We start from the raw sequence: 24,377 nt of genomic DNA on the forward strand, positions 1-24,377 counted from the left end.
TTAAAAAAGAAGGGAAAGTTAAAAAAAAAAAAGAAAGAAAAGAAAAACAAGGGAAAAAAAAAAAGATGTAGTGCCCCCTTGAGGAGCCTGTGGAGAATGCAGGGGTATTCGCCTACCCCACCTCCATGGTTGCTAACATGACCACAGACATAGGGGACTGGTGGTTTGATGGGTTGAGCCCTCTACCATAAGTTTTACCCTTGGGAAGACGGTTGCTGCAAAGGAGAGACTAGGCCTCCCTATATTTGTGCCTAAGAGTCTCCTCCTGAATGCCTCTTTGTTGCTCAGATGTGGCCCTCTCTCTCTGGCTAAGCCAACTTGAAAGGTGAAATCACTGCCCTCCCCCCTACGTGGGATCAGACACCCAGGGAAGTGAATCTCCCTGGCAACGTGGAATATGACTCCCGGGGAGGAATGTAGACCCGGCATCGTGGGATGGAGAACATCTTCTTGACCAAAAGGGGGATGTGAAGGGAAGTGGAATGGGCTTCAGTGGCAGAGAGATTCCAAAACGAGCCAAGAGGTCACTCTGGTGGGCACTCTTATGCACACTTTAGACAACCCTTTTTAGGTTCTAAAGAATTGGGGTAGCTGGTGGTGGATACCTGAAACTATCAAACTACAACCCAGAACCCATGAATCTCGAAGATAGTTGTATAAAAATGTAGCTTATGAGGGGTGACAATGGGATTGGGAAAGCCATAAGGACCACACTCCACTTTGTCTACTTTATGGATGGATGAGTAGAAAAATAGGGGAAGGAAACAAACAGACAAAGGTACCCAGTGTTCTTTTCTACTTCAATTGCTCTTTTTCACTCTAATTATTATTCTTGTTATTTTTGTGTGTGTGCTAATGAATGTGTCAGGGATTGATTTAGGTGATGAATGTACAACTATGTAATGGTACTGTAAACAATCGAAAGTACGATTTGTTTTGTATGACTGCGTGGTATGTGAATATATCTCAATAAAATGATGATAAAAAAATAGAAAGCATTGACAAAGCATTTTAATGGATTAAGACTTTTTCCTTTATGTTTAAAATTATAGGTAAGTATAGAAGTCTCCATGTAGAATCGAAAGCAAGAGTTGTCTCTATAGGCAGATCAGGCATTTCACGCAAGGAAGAGGGAGTAAGCTGAGATGGCAAACCCTGGTTGATCCGATCTGTATTCTATGTGCTCCCTTAGTTCTTCTACATTGCCTTCGTTCTGTATTTATTGCTCGACCTTTGTATCTTTTCAGCTTTTTAAATAGTTTGCAAATGGAAAAAGGGTTGTGGAATAATGCAATCAATAGCCTTGCTCTTTTGGGCTAACTGTTCTGTAAATCAACAGAGCAGCTGTAGCTCAATTAAGTTCAAAAGTATACAGGTGGTGAGAGCAATGGCTTGAAAAATGCACTCCTGTTTTAAGGGGACTTTTGTTTCTTAAAAAATAAAAAGGGAGCAGCTTTTAAAATTTAATGTAGAAAATAAAGGCCGAAATAGTTTAAATGGAAGAAAGAGTCAAATATAAACATAGACTGTGCCAGATGTAACCAAATTAAATGGAACTGTTCACAGGTGTTCCAAAAAAAAAAAAAAATTCATAATATAGTTGAAGAAAATTGCTCCCTTCATTTTTTTAGGACAATCTTTATAAACAATGAAAATTCGTTAAAGAATTTAAAGTGAAAACTATGCCATCCCATCTCTGATTCATATCTACAGGTTAATCTGTATTATTACTGATCTCTTCTGATATTCATACAGCTTCACCATAAATATAGGATCACTGTATATCAACCCAGAAATCACTTGGTATGAACACATAAACAACCTACAAAGGTCATTTTCATGAAAGATTATCTCAAGTCAGAGAACACATGCTAGAAGCTGCAATGATACTTTAAAAATGAGTTTCATGCCTGTAAAGAAGTACATATTTGCCTAAATGGCTATTATGAGTGACAGCATCAAACCCTAAATCACTTCCTCCCTTACAAGTTCCTAATCATCACATTTTTTCTATATACCTGATAGTGAGCTATGATTTTTGAGGGATACAGGAAGAAAAATCAGAAGGATTTTCATCCCTCAAGGAGGCGGAAATACAGCAGAAGCGATGACATGTATATGAATAGCTATGAAGATGATATAAAATAGTAATGCTATTCAAGAAGTACCCAGAAGTTGATATGTAAAATGTTTTATGTCAGTCATTATTTACTGAGCATCTATTAAGTAAAAAGACTGTACCAGAAGCTATAATAAAGCTATGAAAAAAGACAGATACATTACTTGTTGTCATTCATTTTACAATCTAGATGGAAGACAGACACTGAAAACATGAACAAGCAAGAGAATTAACAAATCGCAATGCTACAGGAAGGAAGAAAAATGTTAATAGAGAACGATAGTACAGACCTATTTTGGGTAGAGTCATCAGAAAAGACTTCTCTGAGGAGGGTGTCATTTGAGCTGACACCTGAAGCAAGAGAAAAAGTCATCAATGGAAAGTTCCTTGAGAAAACAAGAGAAATGGAAATATATGTCCACAAAAAGACTTGCATGAAATGTCATAGAAGCATTATTCATCTTAGCCAAAAACTAACATGTCCATCCACCAGTGAAAACTTAAAGAAAATATGGCATCTACATATGATGAGTTAGTATTCGGCAATAAAAAAGTAGTACTGATATATGCTCAGCATTGATGAACCTGAAGAGCATTATGCTAAGTGAAAGAACTTGGACAAAAGACCACATATTGTATGATTCCATGTATATGAAATGTCCAGAAAAGACAAATCTATAGAGATAGAAAATAGATTAACAGTTGCCTGGAGCTAGGACAGGGAACAGGAATTAACTATAAATGGCCGTGAGGAGTCTTGGTGACATGATGAAAATTTTCTAAAACTGGATTATGATGATGGTTGCACAATTTGGTAAACTAACTAAAAATCACTGACTTCTACACTTAACATTGGTGAATTTTGTAGTATGTAAAATGTGCCTCAATAAACTTGTTTTAAAATAAAGTCATAGAAGACAGCAGGAACTGGGGCAAAAGAGACTTTGATATTTTCTGGTCATTTAAAGACCACTGTGGACTAGAGTATAAAGAGTACAGAGGAGAGGGGAAAGCAGTGGAAAAAGGGGCCTTCATAGGTAGGATTTGAGCATGAGGAGATAACAGGTCAGGGGATTTGGGACACTGAGTCTTATTGCCAGTGATATTTCGGTTGCTCAGAACAGTGTTGTGTGAGATATATATGCTCCTTGGCATATCTTTCATAACCGATTAAAGAAACACAAACTTATATGTAATATTTATAGAAAAAGGGAGGCAGGGGGAAAAATTGATCGCTGCTAAGACATCCTTGTCCTTTTACTTTTAACCTTTTTGTCTCATCTCCCTCAAACACGTTATATATCACAACGCAGAATGTCTTGATTTCCAGGGAAGACGAAAGTCCTCTTTCTCTCAAGGCAATCCTTTTTTTAATTAACACTGCTCTCAGAATACATAGCCACATACAGCACACTAGAAGGTGTTAACTTGCTTGCTGCTCTCGGAGTCATACTACTGATATTTATGGGACGATGATTCAACAGTACAAGCTGTTTGTTAGCAAGTTCAGCAGCTGTGTGTGAACACCATCGTTAGTATGTGCCGCTTCTTTACTGGTCCACCTTTGTGGCAAATGCTCAGAGGAAGCCAAACCAGACTTAGGTACAAGAGAACTCAGAGGGCAGAGGTTAGTCAAAGAAGGAGGAATGATTTTGTAACTAAACTTGTTGAGCATGGATTTCATGTATTTTAATGTAGCTTTAAAATCTTATTCATTGCACAGGTGGGAGGCTGTAGTCAAGGATAAAGATGAGGAGTCAGGGACCTGAGTTGCAACTTGAACACTAACTAGTTTGCTGCAGGACCAAAGACAAACTGTTTAACCCTACTGAGATTACAGCTTGATTGTAATAGGTAGGGATAGGTTAACAGTTGTGATTGTAACCTTTTGAGGGGTAAGCATCCTTTCAAGAACATGTTGCTAGTGATGGAGCCTCTCTTTAGAAAGGTACGCATCTGGGAATGTCAAGAGTAAGAATGCTGAACGAAATTATCTCAAAGGTCCTGTCTTAGTTTGCCTGAGAAGCTATAACAAATACCACACCATGGGTTGGCTTAAACAAGGGGAATTCCACAGGTAACAAGGCTTCATTTCTCCTGGGATCGGTACTGTCTTCTGGTGCTGCTTTGCACCAGTCCCAGAGGCACCTTGACCTTCCAGTCGCATGAAAGTTCTCAAAGTTCCTCTGGTTTCCACTGACTTCTGGTGTCTAGCTCCTCCTTGTGGCTTTCTTAATCCTGTAATATGGATTAAAACCCATCCTGGTTCAGCTCACTACAACTTAACTAAAAATAGCATCTTTAAACAGTGCTATTTACAGTGGGTTCACACCCATAGGGAGGTGGATTAAGATTAAGAACATGTGTTTTTTAGGGTGTATAACTCAACCTACCACAGATCTCTTCCAAATCCAACACTCCCTGTAATTCTACGAAAGAAAAAAAAGAAACATGTTCAAGTCTGTACCTTGAGGACATACCTCCTGGGAAACCTAGCTGGCTTGTGGGTTATCCAATACTTAGTTTTGATTTCCACCACCACCACCACCCCCCCACAGTTGAGGAGATCCCCTTAATGCTTCTCAGACTCTGAAATCAGAGAAGGAAAGAATCACCTCTGCAAAACGAGTGGAATCATTTTACTTTGTTATTGCCTCTTTTCCACCATGCCTTATTATTTAGCCTTTTCTTCTGAATCCTTCCATCTCTTTTTCCTCTGACTGTGGGAAACCTAAAGGAGAAATGAAACAGAGAGTTTTATTAGTTTTAGTTAGCTAGATATTTCCAAACTTTGTATTAGTACAGTTGAATCAGACCATGGAAAATTACCAAAAATTGAATAGGAATAAATATATTGAGACAATTAGAGCTGTGGTGGACAGGGCCAAGAATGCTTTGATAAAAATTGATAAGTATTAATGATATGATAAAGCATGGGCTTTGTTTTTAGACCATGGTACCTTGCCTATAATGGAGCAATCATTTTCTGGGATTTGGGAAAAGTGGGAGAATATGACCTTCAAGGTATATATTTTAAAGGTGTTTTCTATAATTGTTTCCTATAATTATTTTTTCATTGGTTCAGAATATAACGCAAATACAAGCATTTGAGATAACCTTGCATATACCAATTTTCAATTAATTCAGAAGTGAAAGACAAAGTAAAACTTGTACCTACAACCTGGTTATGCAAAGAATAATCATGCAAGTTTTTAAAAATATTTTTAAATTTTCTGCAGTTTGTTTCCAAAAGGGTAATTTATTTGATTTTCCTGGTGATCCTCCTCCTTTTTTAAATTTCCATGACTACGTGTAAAAAAAAAAAAAAAAAAAAAAAAAAACTTTTTCAGAAGTGAAGTTGCATGCATGGGGAATTTAATCCAAGCAGATGGTGTGGTGCTGTGAAACAAATTTTCCTCTAGCAATAACTGGGAGAAGAGCCACAATTCATGGCTGTTGGAGATAGGATATGTTTTAAATGAAGGAATTAATTGTGCACATAATGATGTATAGGAGCATCCTACGTTAACAGAAAAACACTTCTGTATGTTTTAAAAGAATCTCCAAGATTTAGCTCCTTTGTTTCTTCACAGGGGTGATGGGAGAATATGAGCCCAAAATAGAAGTACAATTCCCAGAAACGGTCCCAACTGCAAAAGGAACGACGGTAAAGCTGGAATGCTTTGCCTTGGGAAAGTAAGTTCTAGTTTCTCTTTGTCCCCTTCCTCCCTTCAGCCTGGGCAGGTATAGAATTTTCTTTGCATTGTTCACAGCAATGGTTTCTGAGGTGACTGAAAAACAAGCCAAGGCTTTCTGTTTGTAATTCTGTGTATGCATCTTTGATTTTGCCCTCTCACCACGGACAGACAATGTGTAATGGCACAAGAAGGATTGGCTGCCACAGTTGACATGGCCACAAAGGAGAAGAGAATGGGCAATTCTGAAAAAGCATTCTCTTCTATTATTATTACCTGTAATGTGAACACTATCTAACCTGGAATGACAGAAAAACAATGGCCATCATTTGAAGTACAGTCAAGCTGACTATTTGGAAAAATATGGACTTTCATATCTGGCCCCAGTCTACAGAGGATGCATCAGACTTCCCAAATTTCTTTTAAAATTGCTGGTCTCTTCTCTGACCTTTGGATTTCCTTTGCTCTGGCTACAGAAAGGAGAGATCTGATATTCACTAAGATTATATGTATTTTCCTGAAGATTATTAGCAATTTTATTATTCAGTCGGTAGGTAAGTCTGCTTGGGAACCAGCTAACTTTTCCACAGAGTATTTTTCAGAGGGCATAAAGAAAATGAAATGCAGATTGGTTGGGATTTTTTATTTGCCAGTTATCAACAGAAAAGGTGTGGCATCAATAAGCCATCATCCGAAGGAAGAAATTTTAGAACACCTGGGAATTTTAATGGTCCATGTCACCTCCACTTCCCCATCACCATCTATCCAGGTAACCCGCTGGTAACTCCCTAGCTGCTTGCCATGCCTGTGTGCTGACTAAGGCAGCCGCAAGAACTCTCGCCCAACCCCTGTGTCAGCATGTAATCTGTTTTCTCATGATTTTTGTGTTTTAGAGCAACCATAGAAGAAAGATGTTCCTTTTTTTTTTCATTATATTTTCAGCCCTAAAAGAGGGCCTATTTTTATTTTCCTATGTTTTTAAGCCTTGGTGATATAAGCTGCAGTGGTATCTTCACTTTGGTACAGTACAATGCATTGATAATTTGTTATGTCCTGAAAATGTTACCATATGGAATAAATTAGGATATAGCTTCAGGATTGAGCACTGTCCAAATGTTAAAAATCAAGTTGTAAAACAAGTATAAGACAGAAAATACCCGTAATAGATTGCCCAGAGAATAAAAGTAGATTGCTAAACAGTATGATATGCTCTCATTTTTTTTTATCTTAAAGTGTATGTATACATGCACATTAAAAAATACTACAAGAAGGAAAACACTGAAATAATTGTAGTAATTATTTCTGGCTGGTTGGACTGTGGATACCTTTTTCTTTTATCCTTTGTACTTTTCCATGTTTCTGAAATTTTCTGCATTGAGTATATATTGCTTTTGTAACTAGAACAAATAACTATTATATTTAAAAATTAAAAGTTGAAAAAGTATGTAAATCATAAAGGTTCCCACTATATAAAATATTTTTAATCAGATCTCTACCAAAACCAAATCTATATTCATACATAGAAACAAGTGATCACAAAAAACATCGAAAACATTGAATTAGGCCAAGCTAGCTACTTCAGGGTGTTAAAAGACATTGGCCCCATCTGTTCTTTCAAATGCACAAAGATTATACAGACCTCATCATGAAAAATGATTTTGCGCATAGCTTTAACCAAAAGAAATCAAATCTAACCTGCCTTATTAGGGAAAGCAATCCAGAAAAAGGTGAAAGCAGGTAACTAGATAATCTAGGAATATAGGTCTATATTTGGTGAATTTTGCAAGGTGACACGGTGAAAAACTGTCTTTGGGAAAGAGCAAAATTCATGTTGTTCACATTTCAAAGGGAGCCATGAATTAAATGCTATTCACACTGCTTGAATGGCACTAGAATAAAAACAAAAGATCCAAATTGGGCATCTCCAGTCTACACAGAAATGTTTGAGTATGCACATCCAGCTGCTGAAACACGTCATCGTTGCCTACTTAAGAGCAGAAAGACTATGTCTACACTACAGTTATTCTAAAGGCACATATTAAGTGTATATCTCATCAAATGTAAAGACACCCATAATGTATTTTTCATAGAGCCCTTTCTGCATTTTGAGTTAGTGACGGTCTAATGAAAAATACTTCGAAAACAAGTAGAGTAGAGTTGATGGCTTTAATTTTTCAAATACTGTCTCAGATTTTCCAGAGAAGATTAGCAAGTCTTTGGTCTAATTACTTCTCTGCATGAGTTTTTGTGGAAAATAAATAAGTAAATAATTGTATCCCCTGCTAGGAAGCTGCAGTCTTAAAAGCAGTGGTTATCTCACGAAACCATTGATTTACAGATTCAATGATGCCCTCCTCGCAATTTAAGATTTTTTGTAACCATTATGGATGTGGGATGATAGATGCCTTGAGAGTGCATAAAGACCCACAGATTGCTGCCTTCTTTATCTCACTACTTTAAGTAAATTCTCCCCAAATCACTTTGAGGGGGGTGGCTTCCAATTACCAACCCTCCTAATGGACTGCTCTAAGTTGGTAGGAATCTCAATATAAATAACAACAGGAGACCAGCCATATTGTCCAAAATAATGTACCTTAATAAACCCTTCCTCTCTGTCAACAACTAAGTTGTGTCTCCAAGATTTTATGAGCTTGTTATTTTTACTATCATTTCTTCATTATTGGGGTGTTTCTCAAAGTAGGATACTTACATTGTTGGTACATAAGAAGATCTGTAATAGCATATTATTTTTGTTTACTATTGCCTCATAACAAATTTAGCAGCTTAATACAACAACTGTTTTATTATATCTCACAATTTAGAAGGTCAGGAATTTTGGCAGGCCTTGCTGGGTGGTTCTTTTGCTGTCAGTGATATTAGTGGAGTACTTTCAGTGATGTTCAGCTGGTAGATGAGCTGGGCAGTCTCACTCACAGTTCTAGTGTCTTGGTGGGGATACTGAAAGGTTACGCCTGTCAGCTGAGAGCCTTATGCAGAGTACCCTCCTGCTTGGCAGTCTCAGGGCATTCAGCCTCCTTACAGGGTGGCTCAGGGCTCCCAGAGAGAGTGTTCTGAGAGACAAAAAGTAGAACCTTGCCAGTGTCTTAGTGCCGGGACCTGTAAACTAGCACAACATAACTTTTGCTTTATTTTAGTAGTCAGAGTAGTCATAGAACTCACCCAGATCCAAGGTGGAGGGGACATAGACCCCATTCATTGGGAGACATGTCAAAAGGACTTGCAGCCATCTTTAATCCTCCACATGCATTAACATTTTTATTTTAATATGTATGTATTAGAAAAATATAGAAAGCATATAAAATCTGCACTTACTCTAGAGATAATATTGTAGAGGAGATTTAGAACACCTTATTCAAGATAAAAAATAGTTATTTGATTTTAAGAAAAACTACGTATATAGTAATGCTAGAGTTATGGATATGGTTAAAATCATAATAGTAATACGAGAATGAATGAGGTTTGGGAAATGCTGTCTAACGCAAGCTTCTATGTTTTAGAACCAAGAAAGAAGGGGTCATTAGGGTCATAGGTTCAAAGAAAAGGGAACAGTATTCTCGAATTTGATTCTCTCCTTTTCATTCTTCCTAGGTTCAAAGAAAAGGGAACAGTATTCTCAAATTTGATTCTCTCCTTTTTATTCTTCCTATCAGTCCAGTACCAAATATTATCTGGCGAAGAGCCGATGGAAAGCCAATAGCAAGGAAAGCTAGAAGACACAAGTCAAACGGAATTCTTGAAATCCCCAATTTTCAGCAGGAGGATGCTGGTTTATATGAATGTGTGGCTGAAAACTCAAGGGGGAAAAACGTCGCAAGGGGACAGTTGACTTTTTATGGTAAGTTTGTGATTCGAATTTATCTGCAGGGCTACATAATTTTTTGGTCTTAAAATTATAAGCAGGGCTTTTGAATTAAGGCTTTTTTAGAAGGATTGTGTAGAATAGGGTTGTATGAAGCCAGTGGTTTGCTACATAATTAGCATTCCCTGGATGAGTCTGGGTGTCGAGACTGAGGGTGGGTGGCAAGGATGTTAACTGAGCAGAGAGGAAGAAATTAGGCTGATGTGTTTAGAGGATGGATATTAGTGTGAACACACTTGCAAAGGAACCTATTTTTCCTCCTATCAAGCTGCAAACGTGACACAGGAAACATTTTGTTATTCCTGCTCCTGATTTATTTTTTCAAGCTCTGTGCTTTCATTCATTAGAATTTTCATTTGGGGCTAATGTTAATCCTTTGTAATTGTTCCTGTTTGGTTGCGATTTAATGTGGTACCATGAACATTTCCAAATGCACACTGTCCAAATTTAGTTCTTATCAAAGTGGAGCGTGACAAATCTTTCTCATCCCAAAGACGTTTTATGTGCAGCTGCTCCTGTTCCAATCAAATCATCGGCATTGATCCAAGCATAATATAAATGTAAAACCTCTAGCACGTGGTCCGCAATCAGGCCTATCTTGGAAACCCTGTTGGGGTATGATTTGAAATCCAGAAAAGGATTTCATTGGATAGGCATTTTGAAAGCAAATTGAATCCTGCCAAACGGGAACATGCTGAAATCCCATCTGTCTGGGGTATAGAAAATAAACATTATAGATTGATAAATATTCAAGCATGGTTTAAAAAAACAACAATGCATGCTTAAATAATGAGAGTATTTCTGCATGGGCCAGTTTTATCAAAAGCTTTAAATGACCTTGTCTTGCAATAACTCATACCACAGAGGTCTATTTCATGAATTCTAGTACAAATGCCTTTAGGTTTTAACATTTGGCCAAAGAATTTTCTTCAACAGTTATATAAGCTTTGTTAGAAACACATTTGGAAACTGGGTGGAGATTCCCAAAATCAGCCAGCGTGCACTGACCACCAACCTACCGCATGATCTTACTTAGCATTTTTGACTTGCATACCTCTGAGGGAGCAGTGAGGCAAGAAAGCAGATCGAGTTCTAGAAAGTACTTCACATGATGAGCTGGGCAATAGTTGTTTGGAAAAAATCATCACTTCTCCTTAATCACTCATCTTTCTTCAAGAATGATTAAGGACTAACTCCATTCAAGCCAGATGACAGACATGGTATTTCATCTTTGCTTTTTTAAAAACTATATTTTTATATATATAGATATATATATATGTTATTTGATTAGTTGAAAAGCAAAAGACACCGCAGTTAATTGACTGGAAAAAAATGTAAGGCTGAGGGTTACAGATTTATTCAGTGAGATGCCAATTGCAATTTTTTTAACTCTTTGGAGTTCATTTTTTCTCACCAATGTAATAGTTATTTCTCATATGCCAGATAGAGGCAACCTGAAAATATTAAGGTAATTAGCCAATGTTCTCTGTTTTCTTCTTATTTGAATAGTCTTGAATTCAGTGGAGGTTATTCCTAAATGTTTGAGTTCCTCAAATAAATTGGATAAAGTAATTTTCACGTTTTCAGTATGTTGAAAAGATGTGAACTTTTCTATAATCAGAGGTTGGCATAGCTATTCAAGTACTTTCTAGTGGGTCAGAGGTTTCCTGCACTAGAAGAAGAATACTACAGAGTTATTGTTATAAAGAATCAACCTTGTCACTGGCCTCCAGCCTTGTGCCATGAAATGTTTTTTATTTTTTTTTATTTTTTTATATTTTTCTGGGATCCTGAGCTGGAGATGGAAATCAGGTTCCAACAGTGTTTCTCTTTTAAATGGAGTTATCTGCAGCCATGCATGGGGAAAAAAAACAGGATGAAATCTGCCTGCTTTCTGAAGATAATTCAGCTTTACCTCAGTTGTCAACCACCCCTGGTGTTAGAAACTTGTCAGATCATCTAACTTTCATTGCACTTGGCTGGTGCCTCTATGTTTATTCTTTTGTTTTTTCTCAACCAGCATATCAGTGACACAGAAATTATTGAATTGTTTCTGTTGTCACTGGAGAACTTAATTATACATAAGTGTTAGGCTGTCATTTTTTTCTGTCAGTTTTTAGTCTCCATTGGGTTTTCCCAGTGCTGTGTTCCTAATATCCAGCTGCTTGGTTCTCCAATTTAAATGAGTTATTATAATTAAAATCACTGTGTAGATCACAAAGAGGGGAGAAAGCAGCCTCAGTCACTGATCCATGGACATTCTGTCTCTGTTGAAAAAAGAGAATTTCTTACATCATTAAGGTATGCTGTGCTCAGGGATTAGAAACTATTGGAGTTTGAATTTAGAAACCTGCTTCTCTTTTTTATGGTTCCAAATTGTTGCACTCCATTCATCAACCCTCCATTCAGAAACCACAAATGTGCTAACTCCTGTTTCTGACATGACAAAACGGCAAATTTTTCCTTCTTGCACTAAAACCATCGAACCTTCCTCCAAAGGCCTGCAGGGCATGATTTTGTTGCTCCCACCTCCCATGTCTCAGGATGATGAAGCCACATACTACCAGTAGGCTTCAGGTTTAGAACTTTTTTACCCTATCCCATTTCCCCAATTTGTTTTTGCCATGACCTACATTTGACCTGTGTGGTCTAGTTGTAATCTGCTGTTTCACACATTTTTCATCCTGAAGAACTTCCTAAAATCTTGTTACTAAGGGTAGAAATTTTCAAGAATGATTTTAACACACTATTCATTGGTTCAACAAATATTTTTCATTGCCTCTCATGAGGCAGACAAAATCTCTGCCCTCATGGAGCCTATATTCTACTGGAGATTGATGCACAATATACTTTTAAACAGATAAATGAACTAGAAAATTTCATATTATATTAAGAATTATGAAAATAATTAGGATGAGATGACTAAAAATAACTGGGTGATAGGGAAGGGCTACATAGGATAATGTAGTCAGGGAAGACTTGTCTGAGAATTCGAGTCTGAACTGTAACCTGAAGGATGAGAAGGAGCCGGTGATCCAAGAAGAAGCACCTTCCACATAAAAGGTAAAGAAGTACAGAGGTCCAGGGGCAGGAAACTGCTTGATGTGTTTGAGGAGGAGCAAGGAAGTGATTATGGCTCAGTCCTAGTGAGTAAGGGGAAGGTAGCAGATTAGGTAGGAAACGTCAGAGGGTACCAGATTATACCATACTTTGTAAACCTCTCCATGGTTTGGGTTTTATTCTGAGTATAATGGAATGCCATTTAAGGGTTTTAAGCAGTGGAGTGACAGAATCTGATTTGGCTTTTAAAAGACCACTCTGGTAGCTTTGTGCTAAATAGATCATAGGGAACCAAGAACAAGAGCAGGACAACCTGTTCAGAGGCCATTGCCACCATCTAGGTGAGAAATGTTGGTGACTTGGACTCAAGGGAGGAAAAGAAGTGGTGAGACTTGAGATATATTTTGGAGTTAGAACCAATAGGACATTCTAATTTAATTCCTGCTGCTACCCAGTTTAAAGGTAAGAATGCTGATTCCCAGAGAAATTGAGTTAAATGACTTAAGTTTACATAGCTCAGTAAGAAACAGAGCTTGACTGCAAATACCAAGCTCTTTTCTTCATATGAGTGCTTCTCAAACTTCAGTGTGCATCAGAATCACTTGGAAGTCATTAAAATACAGAATACTGAGCCCTACACCCAGAGTTTCTGATTTGGTAGCCCCGTGGTAAGGGCCGAAGTATTTGCATTTCTAATAAGTTTGGAAGTGATGCTGATGCTTCTTGCCTAGGGACCATGCTTTGAGAGCCCCTGCTCTATGCTAGGCTGTTTCCAACTGCTATAATGAAGCTGAAGATTAAATTACACCCAAGAAAAGGCATTCCCACTTCTATGGAAAGCTAACGCCTTGCTGTCACATCAGGTATTGTAGCCAGTCTACATAAAGTAGAATGCGACTGTTAAGGTAATTATCTTTGAAGAGAGAAGAGGGAAGTATTAAATGGATTTAATTTACTTGATAATTACTCATCTTTCCACTTCATTGTGTCTGTATGGACACTTCCCTTTTGCACAAATAGACAAATGGAATTACAGAACAGTGAAGTGTTAACTAAAAGAACCTGACATTAAATGCTTTTGTCCAATTTCCCCTATATGTAATAAGTGTTAAGAGAGTAAAGCCATCTTGATCATTAGGAAATGGGGAATATAATGTTTGAGCAGTAACAAGGCTATATTTCATAGAATGCTGTAATGTTTGAGCTGGAATGAACTGTAGGGATTATTGGGGACAGCACTTTGATTTTTATAAATAAAGGAAATAAAGCCCAGAGACAAAAATAACTTGCCCAAGCTCATACAATGAATGGGAGTCAGAACTATGACTAGGACTGATCTTTTTGCTCCTACTACATTTGTTACTTTTCCTGCCAGTAAAACATTTTAATGATATAGGTAAGGAAAAATATCCATCAATCATCCAGGAAAAAGCTCTGTATATTTACCACACCCCATATCATAAATGCAAACATCCACATGAACAATTGTCTTTTTCACTTCAAATTTCGTAAATTGATCACCTTATTATTGGGTCCAAAAGAGCCCCCCACCCCCGGCAAGTTAAATGTACGACTATATGTCTAGACCTCGTTTGCTATAGTCCTTTGTCTCTACATGCAAATTGTGGGCTTGATGACAGTGCAAATGGTGTTTCAATATCTCTAAGGTCATCAATAAGTGAATACAAAAGCATCTTGTAGCACAATATACTAATTTCCCCATGGATGTGCTGTGTGTATGTGATCACGAGATAACATTCTTCCCGGCAAAGTGGCTTAAAGGACAGAATGACCAAAAAATGAACACAGTAGATAAGGTAATTTCACAGTAGAACAGTAGTCTGGCTTAATTGTCCTACACAGAACTGATACTGAGACCTTAGAATTTCCCTGGATGTCGCTTAAGGTACAATTTTTGTTTCTTTCCCCTCTTCTGGTAGTTCCAGTTAAGTGTTGCTGTAATTTTTCAATGGGTGCACATTGAGAACATGTTGTAAATAATGGTTTGTAGGAAGTTATACACAGATGGGAAAATAAGGTCTTCACCGCATGGGCAACTTCAAGCCAGGGATGAAAGAGCCATATGAAGAAAAATACATTGAAATGCAATTCAGGTCTCTCTCTCTCTCTGTCTCTCTATTACCATATGAGACAGCCTATAACTGTTACAGTTTTTACCCATCAAGGATTATTGTTTAAATTTAGTTGTATCAAATTTTACATACATGAATTCCTTTGTCTGAAAGTTTCTGTGCTTTGTCTGGAGCAGCAGTTCTCCAATTGTTTCACCCTTAAAATTTTTTGAATACCCAAAAGAGCTGCTTTTGTTTTTGTGGGTTATATCTATCTATCTATACCATATTCAAAATTAAACTAAAAATTTTGAAAATATTTATATATTTATTTTAGTAAATTAATGTGTATGTTACTGTATTTTAAGAATGCTATATTTTTCCAGAAAAATAAAACTTAATGGGAAGAGTGGCGTCGTTTATATATACATATGGAAATTTCTCTAATGTCTGACTTAATAGAAGAAAGTTGGATTCTTATATCTGCTTATGTATTCAGTTTGTCATGATATTTTGTTTTGGTTGAATGTATAAAGAAATCTAGTCTCACGCAGATATGTATTTGGAAAAGGGAGGATTTCAAGGGCTCCCTGAAGGGGACTTGGGGAGTCCCCAGTGGTCCTTGGACCAAACTTTAGGAACCACAAGTCCAAAAGAGTACTCCCGTCACCTCTGGTGGTAGGTTAGACATGTTTTGAGAGCTTGTAAAGTTTGGAACCAAGAAGGCCTGTGTGTCAGTCCTAACTGAGTCACCTACTAAATCTGGACCTTAATGTCTCTTGCCCTCGTCTATAAAATAGGAATAATTCCACTTAGCTTGTAGGTTGTTATGAGGTTTTAAAATAATGTACATAATGTGATGCTCATAAGATATCCCAAAAATTAGTATCCGTGATTGGTAGTATTTTTGGCTGAAGGTTTATGGGAACAAGAGCAGCCCAGTAAGAGCAGATTCAGGGAAAGACTAGGTAGTAACTGAGCTGAAGATTAAAAAAACAAGAAGAAAGAAGGAAAGAAATGTAGGTAGGTTAGAGTAACAGCTTCATTGATCTGGCTGGAAGTGGGCCAAGTGAACTCATCTTAGGGTCTTTTTTTAAAATGAACATATTGCTGATGTCTAATTGTTTTTATTCCAATACTCATTTTATAAAGTTCCAAATTGACTGTAGTACTTCTCAGTAGCAAAGAAAAAATGTGTGCTTTTAGAAATTGATAATAATTGAGTTAAACCAAAGCATAAAGAAACCATATGAGTAATGACACAAAACACCGATGCTGTTGGTGCCCAAAATCTGTACATGTTCAGGGAGATTGCAACTGGCTGATCAGGGGAGGCTTCCTGGAGGGGCTGGTACTAGCTTATTGTATTTGAGCACAAAGGTCCTTATTTGACAGGAACTGTGGGTTCACTGGGAGTAGTTAAAAAGTTAGAGAACTAAGTGGGACCAGATGGCAGAGGACTTTAAATATTAGGTGAAAGACATGAGGTAATGATAATGTTCTCTAAATTTGTATAACATTTACAGCATGCAAAGCACAGTCACACATCTTACCCATTATCTGATTCACAGATTATGTCCTACAATTGTTTATTGAAGAATGCCTATTAATAGAAATATGCCTGCATTTGGTTCCTTTCTAGTGCCTTCACATCCTTGATTTTTATAATTTATCCAGAGTTTATCATTGTTATCTGCGAAACAGTTGGCCTAATGACATCTCCTCTGTCACTGCCAAAAGCAAAAGTGAGATGTAACTTACATAAAGATGAGGTAACCAGATAGGCTAGTCTGAGTGAAACACAAATTAGCAGAAAAACCTGGAGATAATTGAATTCAGTCAATTCAAGAAACATTCTAAAGGCATAGCATATTGAAGTAGGAAGGGACTTGAGACATCGTCATGTTTAACCTCCCCTCAATTCAAGGGATAAAAGTTTGGCTTTCAGTCTCTAGGCTTCTTGCCAACAGTACAAGATTTAGATGCCTTGATGCCTTAGTGTAATATTTTTCAAAGTGCATATGTGTGGAGGAGCTAAGATGGCAGCATAGAGAGGAGTGGAAGACTGTTAGTCCCCCCCGGAGCAATTCATAAATGACCAAAAAACTGGTAAATAACCTGGAATAACTGCAGGAGACAAACATGACTGACCACTCATCATCCACCAACCTGAATTGGGAGGAATGCCTGAGTCGGCAGGATAAAATCTGTAAGTAAAAACTGCAGACCCGCGCTGAGAGCCGAGAGCCGAGAGCCCCTCCCTCACGGAAGCCTCGCGGTGCTAGAGAGCAGCACTCTCTCAGCCCAGCTCCAACTGGGGTTTTAATATTAACCGCTTAATACAGACAGTGAATCCCCAACAAGCACACAGAGGCTATTGGTGACAACTGACCTTGGGAGAGTCAGGGGACATATCTGTCTCAAGATGGAGAGCCCAGAGGATCAGGTGCTATCTCTGGCTGACGGGTGAATCTGGGAGCTTTTCTGTCCCTTTCTCTCTCTGGGGAGAAAACCTCAGCCATTTTTAGCCCGCAGCACTTTGCAGTAAAGACAGCATCAGCCATTTTAAAATCAAAACACTTTGATCAGCAGAGTCAGAGAAACAACTTATTGATATGCAGATGACATCTCTGTAAGGGGCATAGCTTCCCAAGAGGAAAGAGAGGGGCCCAGCTCTACTACCTGCCTTACCGGAATCAGACCCCAAAGCCTGGGGGAGGACTGCCACAGGCCACACCCTCTTACACCAGCCGGTGACAGGCTGACAGTTGCACCTGCCAGGCAGAAAAGCACAGGTGTGTCAGCCCTCTAAGAAATACCATCAGGGAAACCAGATACTGAATATTTCCTCCTTCTGTGACCTGAGCCTGTTCTCATCTGGGAAAACCTGATTGGGGTAGCCTGGGAGGTCAGATGCCTAGACAACAGAAAACTACAACCTACACTAAGAAAAACAAAGTTATAGCCCAGTCAAAGGGACAAACATACACTTCAAGTGAGATACAGGAATTTAAACAACTAATGCTGAATCAATTCAAAAAGTTTAGAGAAGATTTTGCAAAAGAGATAGAGGCTGCAAAGAAAACACTGGGCATACATAAAGCAGAAATTTAAAGTTCATAAAAACAACTAGCAGAATCTATGGAAATGAAAGGCACAACTCAAGAGACGAAAGACACAATGGAAACATACAACAGCAGATCTCAAGAGGCAAAAGAAAACACTCAGGAACTGGAGAACAAAACACCTGAAAGCCTACATGCGAAGGAGCAGATGGAGAAAAGAATGAAAACATATGAGCAACATCTCCGGGAACTTAAGGATGAAACAAAGTACAATAATGTACGTATCATTGGTGTCCCAGATGGAGAAGAGAAGGGAAAAGGGGCAGAAGCAATAATAGAGGAAATAATCAATGAAAATTTCTCATCTCTTATGAAAGACATAAAATTACAGATCCAAGAAGTGCAGCATTCTCCAAACAGAATAGATCTGAATAGTCCTATGCCAAGACACCTAATAATCAGATTATCAAATGTCAAAGACAAAGAGAGAATCCTGAAAGCAGCAAGAGAAAAGCAATCCATCACATACAAAGGAAGCTTCATAAGACTATGTGCGGATCTCTCAGCAGAAACCATGGAGGCGAGAAGGAAGTGGTGTGATATATTTAAGACACTGAAAGAGAAAAACCGCCAACCAAGAATCGTATATCCAGCAAAGCTGTCCTTCAAATATGAGGGAGAGCTCAAAATATTTTCTGACAAACAGACAATGAGAGACTTTGTGAACAAGACACCCGCCCTACAGGAAATACTAAAGGGAGGACTACAGAGTGATAAGAGAAGACAGAAGTGCATGGTTTGGAACACAATTTTGGGAGATGGTAGCACAGCAGTGTAAGTACACTGAACAAAGGTAACTATGAATACGGTTGAAAGAGGAAGGTTGGGAGCATGTGAGACACCAAAAGAAAGGAGGAAAGATAAAGATTGGGACTGTGTAACTTGGTGAAATCTAGAATGTTCAACAACTGTGATAAAATGTACAAATATGTTCTTGTACGGGGGAGAAGAAGCAAATGGCAACCTTGCAAGGTGTTAAAAATGGGGGGGCATTGGGGGAGGGATGCAATCAACGTAAACTAGAGACTATAACTAACAGAATCATTGTATTATGCTTCCTTTAATGTAACAAAGGTGATATACCAAGGTAAATGCAGATAAGAGGGGGGGATAGGGGAGGCATGTTAGACACTTGACATTGGTGGTATTGTCTGATTCTTTATTCTACTTTGATTTAAGGTTATTTTTCCTTTTGCTGCTTCCTAGCTGTCATTTTTTTTCCTCTTTCTTTTGCCTCTCTACCTTCTTTGACGCTCCCTCCTGCCTTGTGGAAGAAATGTAGATGCCCTTATATAGATAGTGGTGAAGGTGGTGAACACATAAATATGTGACCATACAGAGAACCATCGATTGTTTACTTAGGATGGAATGTATGGTGTGTGAACAAAACCATCTTAAAAAAAAAAAAATGGGTTGATGACAAAACCTTGAGGGCAATATATGGAGTGAAATGAGCCAGACACACAAGGACAAATATTGCAAGGTCTCACTGATAGGAACTGATTATAATATGTAAACTCATAGACATGAAATATAAGGTGCCAAGATACAGGACAAGGCTTAAGAATGGGGAACGGTTGCTTAGTATGAAGAAAATGTTCAACTAGGATGAACTTAAATGTTTGGAAATGAACAGAGGTATCGATAGCAAGATGTGAGAATAACTAACAGTGCCGAATGGTGCGTGAGTGAGGTGGAAAAGGGTAGCTCAGAGTCATATATGTCACCAGAAGGAAAGTTGGAGGTCAGAAGATGGAAATGTATCAAACTGAATCCTATGGTGGGCAATGTCCATGATTAACTGTATAAATATTAGAAATCTCTTCCATGAACCCGAACAAATGTATTACAATACAATTAGGAGTTAATAATAGAGGGGCATATAGGGAAGAAATATGTACCTATTGCAAACTATATACTACAGTTAGTAGTATTTCAACATTCTTTCATAAACAGTGACAAATGTACTATACCAACACTATGAGTCAACAATTGAGGGGGGTTTGTTAGGGATATGGGAGGATTCGAGTTTCCTTTTTTCTTTTTTCTTTTTCTTTTTTTTCTTTTCATCTTTCACTTTATTTTCTGTCAGGAGTAATGAAGAGGTTCTAAAAATTGGACAAAACTTAAGTGTGGTGATGGATGCACAGCTGTATGAGAGTACCAGGGGCAACTGATTGTACACTTTGGATCTTTGGATAATTGTATGGTATCTGAACAATCCCAATAAAAATTAAAAAGGAAAAAAAAAGTGCATATGTGTTTAATCATCAAATTAATTTTTTTTTTCATGGAAGTCTGAATATTTAAAACAAAATAAGGCTGCTGTAGTGAAGGAGACATCTTCTGAGAACACTCAGGGCTTTGCAGAACACAGTTTGAAAACCTTATTAGAATGATGATTGCTCTTGGCGGGGGGAGTGGATTCGAGCCTGAAATGAGAAGAATGGAGTTTAGCAGTCTGAACAAAGATGAAAGTTGGACCCCACTCCATAAGGAAGCATGAGTATTTCTTGTGAAACTGGTCCTTCCTTAAAGTGACTTTTGTAAATTGGAAGTTAGGACTTTGAGAAGACTGTAACAATAAATTAGAAACTCTAAGGTTGAAAATGAGTAATGCTGTTACCAATACAGGAAGCATTGGATTTGAGGTAAAAATATTGAGAATATCTCAGTGATTCTTTCGATAATATAAGAATTCCAGGCTGGAAATGAAGATTTGAGAAGCAGCTATACAGACTGTAAACTGAAGCCAAATATCTTTAGCCCAAAAAGCATACTACCAATAAAATTCTTAAACAGTTGTTGCCAGATTTCTGCCTTCCCTGGAGATAAGTTATTGTCTCCAAGATTTTGTAACAACCAGAAATAGTTTTGAATGGCTACAGGTCATCTTTGTAAGAGTAACTTAAATTGTTTTGGTCATCATACACTTTCTTTTAAATTTTTTCATGTCAAACTCTAAGGCTCGTAGTGGTGTTTCTTTCTGTTAGAAATTCCTCCTTTTTTGGAAAAATTGGAGAGCCAGATACTTCTGAGAATTGTTTGACCCTCTAAGTTCAAATTATATCTGTCTGTAGTATAAATTATTATTGGATAAGATGTTTGCATGGTTCCAGTGGCTGGAATACACAAACATTGATTTAGTTCATTTCTGGCAGTTATTGAACAAAAGATTGAAATAAAGAGATTGTTCATCTATCTGAGAAGCTAACAGGGTCTCGGGGTCAAATCCCAGAACAACCGTTTAACCTTATATTTGAATTTATAGCCTAAGAACAAAACTTAGAATGTCTGAGAAGAAGGATTTGTCTGTGTCAACCCTTGAAAAAATATGAAAGACCAAAATGGGTAGTTCTGTTTTAATGCAGGATCTATATATATATATATTACTAAAAAAAAAAAAAAAAAAAAAGATACTTAAATGCAACATTCTTCTGAAATAATAGGACTGAACCCACAGCCTAGATACAAAGAAATAAATGCCGTGTGTCCACTTGAATTATCAAAAATAAAAAAATAAAAAAATAAAAAGGAACAAGCTGTGTTTTCCATAATGCATTGAACTGGACTATTTGCTATCAAAGAACCCACCTTGAACTGGGTGACCCAAAGGTGACACTTTGGAAAGATATGAAGAACAATTCCCATTAAACACAAGACTTTAGCAGTTCTAGTAAAAAAAAAAAACTGACCCACTTAGATATGATTCATCCACCCTAAGTGGTAGCAGCAGAAACCTTCACTGTGTGAGCTTTTGCCCTGCAGATCTGCAATTAGCATATTAAAAATAAAGACTGTCTCCTTCTTTGCCATTTATATAATATGATATTCCATTCCTAACCTCCATGGGCCCATGTCCACATATTCACTTCCAGAGGACTATGTTTGTAACATTCGCAATTTGGCTTCTATGAATTAATTTTCCTTTAAAAACAATGTATCTGATGATGTCTCACAAAAGTTGAATTAGTCACTGCTGTTATCTTGACAAACGCAAATAACTATCACTGAGCATTCTTGTCAAGTGCCTTGACCTCCATAACCCTGTTGGAAGAGATAGAATGAGCCCTCAGAAGTATTTAATTAGTTAGAACTTTGCAGTGTCTTCAAAATCCTCTGAAGGCCCTCCCTGCCCTGCCTCATCTCCTTTTTTGAGATTTCAAGGTTTTGCTTCCAGCTTTCTGTATTTTTGAAAGAAAGCAATGAACAAGCCAAATTGTTTCAGTTAATCTGTAACATTGAAATCTCTATCTCTGCACGTGGTTTTGATGTTTCCCTTTTGAATTTCAGCTTGACATTGCTTAAGTTACATTTGCCCTTCCATTTTTTTTCCTCACTCTCTTTGAAAAGTTTAGCTTAGTTCTTAATATTCCACATAGAATTCAGTAGCTTTTCTTGTTTGCTTTGTTTTCATGGGCTCTGTAGGGGGTAAATATTCAGCGAATTGAATGTGAAATCAAGCACACAACTGCCTTTTGCTCTATCAGAGTAATAACAAATTCTCCAAGCAGAGAACTGAAAAGACACCTACCTTTTGCGCTCCCTTTGCATATGCAGCAAGAATATCGTGAATAACTTGCAGGTCTTTCAAGGATGAGAGTTATAACCCTTCATTCCAGTTAGTGCTTGTTGATGTTATTCCTCTTTTTTTGAAGTTAACCCTTTCGGTTTCCCCTGATATGCAGCAATGCATCATCCCCCACAATAAAGGGTTTATAGAATTGGGTTCTTGCTCTTTGCAAACATTAAATTGCTTATACATGGAAAAAGGAGGAAGTAGCATCTATTCAAGGACCTAGAGACCTCTGCTGGTTAAGTGACTTGTTGAGTGTTCATTTTTTAAATTTTTATTATTGAGAAAGGAAGAAATATAACTTGGACTCAACACTAGTAATTTTCTTTTGAGTTAAATTATGGATGATTCGAAGCCTCATTGAACAAAGATATTTAGGTTAAGACAGCAAAAGACATGTTAATATTGAGTAGCATTTTCTAATTAAATACTGATATTGACTCTGATTGTTAGCTTTACATTGGTAGGCATTACCCTATAGAATGCCCTGTGAGCAGATAGCATACCAGGATAATAGCTATGGTTCTCTTCAGCATGGTCTTTGAGGTAAAAGTCTTCCACCTAAATACATTTGCCATCATAATTAACAAAATTATGATTTGTTCTTTAGGCAAGGTTTGATATTTATGAAGACATTTTATGGAATGGGGATTTAACATTGTCTTTATCTCCATAGAGAACAAAAGAAAAAGTGTATTCAATTCAAGCAAGAGAAATGTGGCATAATTTTGATGGTGGTGGAATGGAGTAGCGCAGTGGGCAATATGGGAATTAAGTACTTCTCTGGTACCAAAATCTGTTTCAGTTCACTAAAGCTGTCAGCATGCAATATACCAGAAATGGGTTGACTTTTTCAATGGGGTTTTATTAGGTTACAAATTTACAGTTCTGAAGCCATGAAAATGTCCAAATTAAGGCATCAAGAGGAAGATGAGGAAAGACTGCTGGCATCCAAGGTTCCTGTGTCTCATGGGAAGGCATATTTGCTGGTCCTTCTCTCCTGGCTTCAGTTTCAGTGATTCTCTCCCTCAGCTTCCGTGGGTCCTTCTTGCTTCTCTCAGGGTGTCTTCTTTCTAAGTTCTCTTAAAGGACTCTGGTAAAGGATTAAGATTCACCTTGAATTGGGTGGGTCACATCTCCATGGAAACAACCTAATCAAAAAGTCCCACCCAGAACAGGTCTGCACCTGTAAGAATGGATTAACAGAGCATGGCATTTTCTGGGGTACATTATAGTTTCAAACCAGCACAGAAGGTTTAGATAAAAAATCAGCACTCATTGAAAGATTTTGAGTTTTAGGGCCATATTCCTGTGGAAACATTCTATCAAGACGAAATCTGGCAATACTGAACAATAGTGATAGTACTGAAGGAGAAAAGAGTCACAAAAGTTATCTTAAAACAATGTGTGAGAATAAAATATAGTTGTTAGTGACAGGCTAAGCTGTTGTAACAGACAGACCCAAAAACACTGTGATGTAAATAAAAGTTTATTTCTCTCTCACGTATCTTTCCAAAGACAGGCAGGTGGGTCAAAGGCTGCTTTGTTCCACAATGTCATTCAGTGTTCAAGGCTGGCAGGCCAGCATTTCCAATCCTAACTTCATAGCTTCTATCTCTGAGCCCAAGGCCATTTCAATTATCAGTTTTCCAGTCAGTGGGAAGGGGACAAGAAGAGTCCAGGGCAAGCATCTTTAAGTAAATAACCTAGAATTTGCTCTTATCACTTCTGCACACGTACCCTTAACATGAACTTGATCATGAGGTTACCTCTAGCTGCAAAGGAATCTGGGAAATGTAGTATGTAGCCAGGACTACATGAGTCAGCCAGGAGTGTCAAATGGTGGAGAG

At 37.7% G+C, this 24,377-nt stretch overlaps 1 protein-coding gene across 5 annotated transcripts in view; it reads left to right on the forward strand.

Moving 5' to 3' along the window:
• CNTN4 (contactin 4) overlaps positions 1 to 24,377 on the forward strand; it is an 824,548-nt gene that overhangs the window by 635,260 nt on the left and 164,911 nt on the right. For all 5 annotated transcript variants that reach the window (XM_037800525.1, XM_037800543.1, XM_037800528.1 and 2 more), the window contains 2 exons: positions 5,713 to 5,815; positions 9,486 to 9,670. In XM_037800525.1, the coding sequence (XP_037656453.1) occupies positions 5,713 to 5,815; positions 9,486 to 9,670 (288 nt within the window). The remainder of the gene's footprint in view (positions 1 to 5,712; positions 5,816 to 9,485; positions 9,671 to 24,377) is intronic.

The sequence above is a fragment of the Choloepus didactylus genome, chromosome 1 (assembly GCF_015220235.1).
Source record: "Choloepus didactylus isolate mChoDid1 chromosome 1, mChoDid1.pri, whole genome shotgun sequence".
In the NCBI taxonomy this organism is placed as follows: Eukaryota; Metazoa; Chordata; class Mammalia; order Pilosa; family Megalonychidae; genus Choloepus; species Choloepus didactylus.